At 43.2% G+C, this 9961-nt stretch overlaps 1 protein-coding gene across 1 annotated transcript; it reads left to right on the plus strand.

Annotated features, from left to right (window-relative positions):
• Positions 1-7605: 7605 nt before the first annotated feature.
• Positions 7606-8100, plus strand: PtA15_13A371 (uncharacterized protein; the record flags this gene model as incomplete). Its single annotated transcript, XM_053162562.1, has 2 exons — positions 7606-7755; positions 8002-8100. The coding sequence occupies 2 exons, from the start codon at positions 7606-7608 to the stop codon at positions 8098-8100; spliced, it is 249 nt and encodes an 82-aa protein (XP_053026526.1).
• Between the last annotated feature and the right edge of the window lie 1861 nt (positions 8101-9961).

A 9961-nucleotide genomic window follows, 5' to 3' on the forward strand; every position in this document is an offset into this window, starting at 1 on the left:
GACTACCTGCCTGGTTGAAGGAATTTCCCGGAGGCGGGTTAGATCCTTTGTATTTTCTGCAAATTTTGACTTCAAAAGGTGGAGCACAATACTTAAAGTTTGGTCCCTGGAGATCAAGATACAGGGTGGTCAGCTTGGCTATCCAATACAAGTTGTATGGTGGGGGCGCAAAGAAGTGGTATAAAAAGCATGTGCTAAAGAGTCCTTGATACCAAGTTAATGCCTGGTATGGCAGAGCGCGGGTTTTCATCTGAAAAATGCGCCCAAATTTGCCTATCCATTCATTTCTTATATCTCTTTCAACTTTTTTTTAGGATTACTATATCAGAATTTTTGGTAGCTCTCAAAGGTATTGAGACTCACTTGTATACTAACGTCACTGTACATTAAGAAGGGATCCAGCAATTTTATTTTTTTCTCTGGGGTTCTGTTCTATATAGGTTAATCAATGAACCAAAAATTGGGAATGTATAGACTAGTACAATGGTGGCAGGAGCCATTGCTGCTGGCGGGGTTTTTTTGCTGACACTAACATTTATATGTAGAAAGAGCTGATAGTTTTGCTTCCACAAGATTTCTAGAAAGACATATAACAGGTTTTTTTAATTATCAACACCATGTCTAAAGAAGTAAAAGAAAAGTTAAAACCAAAGTCAGCATTCCATTTGAAAAAAAAAAAAAAAAAAAAAAATGAACTCAAACGCTTGGTATACATAATACCAATCATTGGCAACGTTCAGAATGAACTCAACAGAGTTGAGTTCATTATAGACGGTATGGCCTTGAGCAGTACGAGTTAGAAGATTCTCGAGGTGGATAGTTAGGTCACGGAAAGATGCCTCAAACATTTGGCGAGGTAACATGGGGGGTCTCGCCGGGGGGAAGGTGGGAAGCTGATGTCGCGGAAATAAACAAAAGGGGTTGTAACGGAGGCGGGGATCTACCAGCGTCTCTACAGTGTAATCCGCGTAGTTATAACGCGGGAACCCGCGGGGAGACCCTGGATAAGCTTGATAAGGTTTGACATCCGGGGAAGAGTCGCGCGTCTCGTCGAAGAGAGGAACTAATGTCAAATTAAGAAAAGGAGAGAGCATATTATAAATAAGCAACGCATGCATATAAGGGAATAGGCTACGACAGAAAACATACCCAGGATATCAGATTGATTGGAAGTGTTGTTATCAGATTCGTTGACATCCTGGTCACTAGAGTTTAGCATGTCAGACTCAAGATTATCAAAGTGATCGTCAATTGCGGCATGGGCGGCCAGGACATCGAGGTCTGTGTATGGAGATATAAAACTCAACAGCTGACACAACAGGTACAAAGACAAGATCATAAAATACCTTGATCATCATCATCGGAGCGGATATTGTCGTTGCTGGCCTTGTTGGACGAGGCCATAAAAACGTTATGGTAAGAATAAGGATCATCATCATCAGATACTGGGGACGGGGTGTCCGCGACATAAGGAGAGTCAAAAGAAACGGTCGATGCGGAGTCATCAGATGAGATGATGTATTGTTCAGGGTGGTCAGCCATCTTGTGAAGCAATAGCGGAGTGAAGAGGGAAGAACCAGCGCACCAGGGTTGCTTTTATGTCCAGCTGGACAGCAGGGTAGGCAACAACTAGTCGGGTGGGGCACACTGGTAGCAGAAGTTCGATGGCGACGTTGTTCAGAGTTTGTACAGGAGGATTGTTGAATTAGCACGCGGTGGAACCAACAGTCGGTCCCAGAAGGCATGAACGTACGTGATCAGGCAGAGCCGAGGGAGCAAACAATCAAATGAGGTAGAAGGACGAGTGGAGGGGCCTTTAACCGTTTGTGCCATGTTGTATGGTGGTTCAGAATCAAGACATCAGCATGTAGCTCTGCCAAGTAGCAGCAGAACTAGGAGGAACTCACCAAGGACCTGGAGAAGTCGCATGATTATCAAGGCCGTTAATTCATATGACATGCAAAAAATACATTCAACATTAGCTAAACCAATCGGAGCCTGAGAAAGAACAAAGGAAAGTAACATTAGTAACATGAGAAACAAGGCGAGCACAGCGTCAACACCTACCAAAAACAGCAACGGAAAGCTGGAAGCGATGCATTTACTATAGAACGTCGGCTTCGCAGGATTGGCCGGCGGAGAGAGGGCACAGCGGCGGAGAGAGATTGGGCGGGCTTGTGGAGCTTGGAGCGGGCTTACGCCGACGGGCCGACGCAGCTCGCTTGACACCTCATCTCTGTGAAAGCTGCACACAAGAGGATCCGGGCGCGCGGCGCAGGTTAAGTCACAAGTTTTGATTGGAAGCAGAGAAAAGAAAAAGAAAAGAAACCATGGGGTTAGGATTTTTTTTATGGTCCTGTATGACCAAAAACTGCAAACCAGCCTTTCAGCTGAATCAAGAATATAACTACAAAAACTTTCATCAAAAATTGATATACCATACACACCATGGCAGAATTATCAGCACACGCTGCCAAATATAAAACAATAGACAAGAAAATTAGGCCAGTAAATCAGCCTATGCCCCAAGATATCAACCCCCCATTACAGAGACCTCCGCTTTCAAGGGATCCTTACAAAACACCGCTGACACCACACCCACCAGAATTTGCCCCCACAGCACGAATCACAGAAGAAAGATTGAAAGTGGTAAACTTTGGCCCAGCTAAATGGCTCATGGAAGAGGAAATTAAATTATTAAAACACGTCATTGTTATACAAGAAAAATCAATAGCTTTTTGTGAGGAGGAACGAGGTATCCTGAAACATAGCTATGGGCAGCCATATCAAATACCGGTGGTAGCACATGAACCCTGGCAGAAAAAGCCCATCCCAATACCTAAACCTATCTTACCAGAGTTTGTAAATCTAGTCAGGAAAAGAATTGCGACAGGCCTTTACAAGCAGTCAACATCAAGTTACTCAAGTCCGGTCTTTTGTGTTACAAAATCCAATGGAAAACTCCGGATTGTACACGACCTTCAGCCATTGAATAAGGTGACTATTAAGGACGCAGGATTACCTCCAAAAATTGAGGAATTTGTTGAATCCTTTTCTGGGAGAGCGTGTTATGGACTGGGGGATATCATGGGAGGATATGATGAAAGAGAACTCGCACCAGTGTCAAGACCTCTTACTACTTTTGAAACAGTACTAGGGAGGCTCCAGTTGACACGATTACCCCAAGGTGCTACTAATTCAGTTGCTGTTTACCAAGCTCAAATGACATGGATATGACAAGAAGAGATTCCGGAAAATGTGTGTATATTTATTGACAATGGAGGGATCAAGGGGCCACGATCCACGTACAATAATGAAACAATTGCATAGAATCCAGGAATTAGGAAGTTTGTATGGGAATACGCAGTCACTTTGGAAAGGGTCTTGTTTTGTATTGAGGAAGCTGGTCTTACAATTTCTGGAGAAAAATTTGCTTGCTGTGTACCTGCTTTAGATATAGTTGGTCATGTGGTGTCACATGATGGCCGACTGGTGGCGAAGAAGAAGGTTAACAAAATTCAAAGTTGGCCAAGGCCGGTAAATAAGAAGGATGTCTGAAGCTTTCTGGGAATATGTGTTTATGTTAGGATGTTCATCCAAAATTTTTCGGCGCTGGCAGCACCACTGAGGAGGTTGACACGACTGGATGTAGAATATGAATGGACAAAAGAATGTGAAGAAACCTTCCAACGTTTAAAAGAAATAATTGGAGAAGAGATAGTATTGCACAAACTAAACTATGAGAAGGATGCGGGAAAAATAACTCTGGCGGTAGACTCAAGCTACATTGCAGCCGGGGCAGTGCTCATGCAAAAAGACAAAGACAGCAAAGACCGACCCGTGTTATACAAATCGGTGGGATTTTCGAGGACAGAATCAGGATATGCTCAATCAAAACTGGAACTATGTGGAGTAACCAAAATCCTAAAGAAACTTCAGACAACATTATGGGGGCAACATTTTGAGTTACAAGTGGACGCAAAAGCATTAATGGAAATGATCAATACACCAAGCTTGCCCTGCGCACCAATGACGAGATGGGTAGCATTCATTCAACTTTTTTCTTTTGATTTAGTCCACAAGCCGGGAAAAACTTTCACAATGCCTGACAGTCTGTCAAGACGCCCATTGGATGAGGAAGAGGAAGAGAAAGATTTTGACAAGGATGAAGAATGGGTTAAACCACACCCAGGACTGGGTGTTAAGCCTCTAAATGTGTTGTTTATAAAAGTTGCAGATGTAGACAACAGTCAGTGCGGTATGTGGAAGAAGATAGCTTTATATCTGCAGGACTTACAACGACCCCCAAACTGTTCAGACCAGGAGTTTCAGAAAATTAAGCGGCGGTCACATAACTACTTTCTTGAAGAGAATCAATTAAAGAAAAGAGCATTACCGCATGCACAAGTCGTGATATCAAATCCTAAGAATCAACAACGGGTGATGAGAGCATTACACAAGGAACTTGGTCATAGAGGGATTGCGGAGACATATAAACGGATAAAATTACGATTTTGGTGGGAAGGGATGAAGAAGATGATACAAAATTGGGTTCAATCGTGTGAGCCATGTCAAAAGAGAAGCAAAAATCTTCCCAAGGAAATTGGTCAAGCAACATCCACATCAACCTTGTTTGAGCGGGTCAGTATGGATGCAGTACATGTTAAAGCAGGAAAATGGAAATATATCATAATCGCCAGGGATGACTTTTTGGGATGGGCAGAGACTACAGGATTGACTAATCTAAAATCAAAAACTATAGCCGACTGGTTTATCTCAGAATGGATTTGTCAGTATGGAGTTCCAAAAGAGGTGACTGTAGATGGAGGCGCTGAATTTAAAAAGGAACTTCAAAGCGCAATGAAAAAAGTAGGAACAAAACTAAGAACAGCAACACCCTATTACCCGGAGGCTCAAGGAATGATTGAAAGGGGGCACAAAGAGATTAAAGATGCACTTATTAAATTATGTGGGGAAAATGGAAGCAAGTGGAAAGAGTATTTGCCCCTGGTCACCTTGGCGGATCGAATATCAACAAAGAGGACGACCGGCTTCACGCCATTTGAACTCCAATTTGGACAGCCAGCGGTCTTGCCTATTGATATAGAACTAAGGAGTTACTTAACGGTATAATGGGACAAAGTCAGAACAACTAGTGATTTGTTAGCAGCAAGAGCAGAACAAATAGCACAAAGAGAAGAGAACATTATTGAAGCAACGGAAAGGTTGTACCAAGCTAGAAAGCAATCTGTGAAGTACTGGGACCGGAGATTGGCTCATCGCAGGAGAGCACCTTTAAAGCCAGGAGGTTTGGTGTTAGTTTATAACAAATCATTGGAAAATCAATGGGGCCTACTTTTCAAGAACAGGTGGAATGGTCCATATAGGGTAATACACCAAATTAACAATGGTCCATACAAACTCAAAGAACTGGATGGAACCAGGCTAAGTCGCCGGTACACTGCCAACCATATCAAGCGTTATTATGTCCAGGCAGCACCTATTACAGAAGAAGACAAGGAGGAGGATGAAGAAGGCACACATGAACATACCGGCAGTATTAGCAGCACGAGTAATGAGGATGAAATGGATGAGGAGGGTACAAACAAAGATACAGGTAGTAGTTCTAGTACTAGCACTAGTGAGGAATATGGAGTAGATTTTGGCAAACAAAGCGAGTTCAGGACTGGATAGGAAATTTTAGAAAATGGATGAAGAAGAAGGAAATTGTGTTTTATAAAGAGTATCCTAGCTTAATTTTCTAAACTAAGTGTATTATCAAATGGAAGGACGTGGAAACATAGGGAAGAATTTTTAAACGGGTGTAATATTGGACAACATCACCCTTTCTTTTAGTAGAGAAAATAGAAGTATAGTTAGGCCTTAAAAGGAGTACGATGTGACGGAAGGGAAGAGTTATTTTAAAAATTCATAGAAATACGGGAAGCCAGTTGGAGGGAAGGTTAATCAAGAGTGTTTAAATCATCAACTGGGGGACGTATGTTATACTTTTGTTGGGAATCATCAACCACATCCCTTTTCTTTGGGCCAACAACAGGGGTACAGAGTATACTCGTAGAGTGTTAGGATCCTTTGATTTGGGAGTGGCAGGGGGAATAGGTTTACATAGGACATACATATACTAGATTTTGAGATAGAGAAAGGATGTATAGATCGGAATATACAATACCGATTTGGAGTTGACTCAATGCAACACAAGTAGCCAATCGGAAAAACACAAGGAACAGGAAAGAAGGCACGGAAACTTGTACAAAATTGTCAAGGACTTACAACAACATCAGTCGACTAGAAATTTCTTAGTGGGAAGGACTCAACAGTTTTGTTGCTTGCTTAGGAATGGTGTGGACAGCATTAATTTGGGGGGGGGGATGTGGTGATCCAGATCTGTTGCGCGCAACAAAACTGCCAAAAACCTCAACTCACAGCCTAAAATACTTGCATATGATAGAATATTACTAGAGAAATAGATTCTACATACAAACTTAACCCTAGTCACTCACTTCAACTACCCAGCTAGCTCTTTTAGTATAGAGTTAGTTACAATTATAGGTTTAGTACAGGCCATACCCAGGTGGAAAGTTATATAAATCATAAAAGGCATGCATATACAGAAGAGTATAGTTAGATTTACTAGTTAGGTAGGCCTCCACTATTAGCTACAGATCACCTCACGCAACCTGCGCATTGGAGACTGCATTGACTAGGCCTCCACTCAACAACTCAACAGATTTGCGCGGACCTTACATCGATGCATGCGGTCAGAAAGCCTCCACTTTGGAAGTGCAACCAACCTATGCGGCCTTTGCCTTAAAAAGTACAAATCACACATTGTCATGCGGAACATCAGTTTAAGTTATGCACCCCTTGCAGAAGGCAGTGCAATCCACAGGGTCACCACCAGCAGAAATGCCTCGAGTGCAGCCCTCACCAGCAAAAATAACTCAGAAAAGAATATATAAGGAGGCCCTCCTACCACCATTTTTCCAGCATCACCCAGGCACCCCAGCTCAGTGGTCACCAGTCATCATTTTGCCATCATCACGGAAGACACAGTCATCATACATTAACATAGAAATCTCATACCACACTCCATCACCATTTCCCTCTGCTGAAACCATTAAAAACCCAACAAAACATATTCTCACTTGATTATATTCTTTGCCCATCTCACCATATAGAGGTTTTATACGCATCTTGTACTTGTTGAAACTGATCTAGGTCTGATAAAGACTACTACATACAGGTTTTCTCTGTCATAAAAGTCACGCCACAACAATAAATAAATTTGTTCTCAGAATTCTGTAGTATAATAGAGGGGCAGGTCTTTCAAACCACCCGTCACAGTAGTATTACTTAGCTGGAATATCATATTGTTATTTTCCCCTCAAAGAACTGCCAACCCATCCCAAAGGAGTTCTCACACCGGTCTTTCTGCTGCGATTGTCCAGTCCAGATCAGCAAGTAAGTTCCTTTTTGTTTGTTTTGTTTGTTTCTGATCAATCGATCGATTCAAATATCATCATATTGATTGTTCTCATTGCCCTGATGCCCCACATGTACTCTTTTCACTGGTGGCTTCACTGTATGCTTGATGATAAAGCAAACCAGGTTGACAGAAACAGGATTGGAGGCCAACCCTATCTTGTAACGTCAAATCAAAACGATCGACGTCCATTAATCGGCCCAGTCAATCCTCAAACCACAGGCTCATTTGCGAACACAAATCACAACAACGTGAGTTCCTTGGATTGTTTATGGGTGCTTCCACCTTGCCCATCAACTGTCCTAGATAAAAAACCAAGGAATCATCTAACAACAGGATGTACATACATAGTGAACTGACCAACAACTTCCCTCCAGTTTGAAAACAGACCCCTGCGGGATGGGTTGAACCTCAAAAACAGTCAAGCAAGAACAATATTGACTTCAAATCCAAATCAACACGCACACCAACAAGCTCATCATCTTGATCATTGTCAGCAACAGCCCAGCACTCGATTTGTCTTCCAATCAAACAATCATCCGCTCGCGGCAACCGGGCCGTATGCTCATCTTCAACCTCAAGCCAACAGTATGTAACTCCTCTTGTGCTCATCTAAGCATGCCCTTCTCCTTCTTTGGGAGAGGGGGTCCTTTCACGCACTAATCTTGATACCAATTGTTTCTTTCAACATCCTCAAGACATCGGTCACCCTGTTCCCCTCCCAACCAACCGCTTGCCACCAGCCATGCTGTTGGATATCAAACCAATCAATCAAAAGCACTCAGGCTTTGTTCTAGCAAACAATCAACAACGACAGCCCCCTTTTCATGATCCCATCTTGGGGGGGGGGGGCAAACATCGCTCTGCCACACTGGCCTGTTGGGCAGAGCTCTGTAGCTAGGCCTCTGCATCCCCTTCTGAATCGACCATTGGCAGCTATGTTGAATGCAATGCGCCAGTTTCAATCACCAAACTCTTTGCATCCACAAAATCGATAAAGCAGCCAATCAACAAGTGGAATCCCCCACAAGTAAGCCTTCCTGAGATTTCAAGGCCATCAATGAGGAGGTCCAGGTACTTGGTTTTTTGCTTACAGTTCTTTGTTCTTCAGCAACAGATCATCCAACGTTTGTGGTCAAACATCAGCTCCACCCGGCCGCAAGCAGACCCCGCTGCGTTTACCAAATAGTTTGCTAGACCTATCACTTCCTGGTACTATACCGTCTGGGTGTGGTGCACATCACCCGCAGAATCCAGCTCATAAGCAAACAACCGACACAGAAAACGCTGACGATCTTCAGGATGCCGGTCAAAAGTACAAACTGAATATTTATTTCCTGCTTTTTATATCATCTCTATCCCGTCATTCTATTATTCTCTCTTGCTCTGGTTTTCCATTGGTTCAGGGGGCAAGCATACTTTGCACCCGGCCATCCCCCCCTTCTTTTCTTTTTTTATCAATCAATTGTTTGATTAGTAGCATGTGTGCTGGGGGCAAGCATAGTTTGCACCTGCACTCGGCTACAACCCCTTAAAATTCCACCAATTACTTTGTTTTCTGCTTTTGATCAATCAACAACTGACGTCGGTCCATTGTTCTTTTGAATAGGATTAGGAAGCAAATTTGTCCGAATAGAGCCGCCGCCCAATGGGCCAGATACCGAGCTAAAGCAGAGATCTCTTTTGTTGTTCCTACTGAAGATGATGAAAGCCCCAAGGAAATAGAAAATTTAAATCAGACAATCACGGCCTCCTTGGGTTCCAAACCCACGTTCTACTACTTTGTTCCCCCCAAACGTCGACACGATCCAAACCCCAGTGAACTTCTGACCTCACAAGCAACCTTGAAAGCCTCCTATTACGACCTCTCCTTTGGAACTTGCGTCATTGCTCCAAGAAATGGCCTAGGTTTCTGCAAGTTTCAAACCATTCCATTCTCCTCAATGTTGCCCAAGGAACTTCAAGGCTGGGAAAAGCTCGTATGCTTTTTCCTTGATCAAACCAACTTTGTGGGTCCGGTGAAGAATAATGGGCCTCTTATGGGTGGTTGAATCTGGGCATGTGGATGGAGGAAGGGAATGAAACAGGAAGGATTTGGACGCTATTGCTCTGTTGGTCGACTTGCTGCGATGATCAGGAAATGTAGATATAACGATCAAGACAAGGCTGTGGCGTATCAAGAGGCCAACGAATGGATTGCAACACATCTTCAAGAACTTGCTGCCCGTGCATTCAAGGAGTATTGAGACGCATTGATCAACGCCAACCTCCCTTCAATGGCGCATATGGAGTACCTGACACCTTACAACATGTTTGACTTTGCATCTTTTTTCACTTTCACAATGCACAATTTCTTCAACGGTCCACACACAGACACCAACATCAACACCTGGACTCTAGTTTGCTGGATTCTGATCTTCAACCCCAGCAAATCAAATTTGGATGATCCAATTTTGG

This window comes from Puccinia triticina, chromosome 13A, assembly GCF_026914185.1.
Source record: "Puccinia triticina chromosome 13A, complete sequence".
Lineage (NCBI taxonomy): Eukaryota > Fungi > Basidiomycota > Pucciniomycetes > Pucciniales > Pucciniaceae > Puccinia > Puccinia triticina.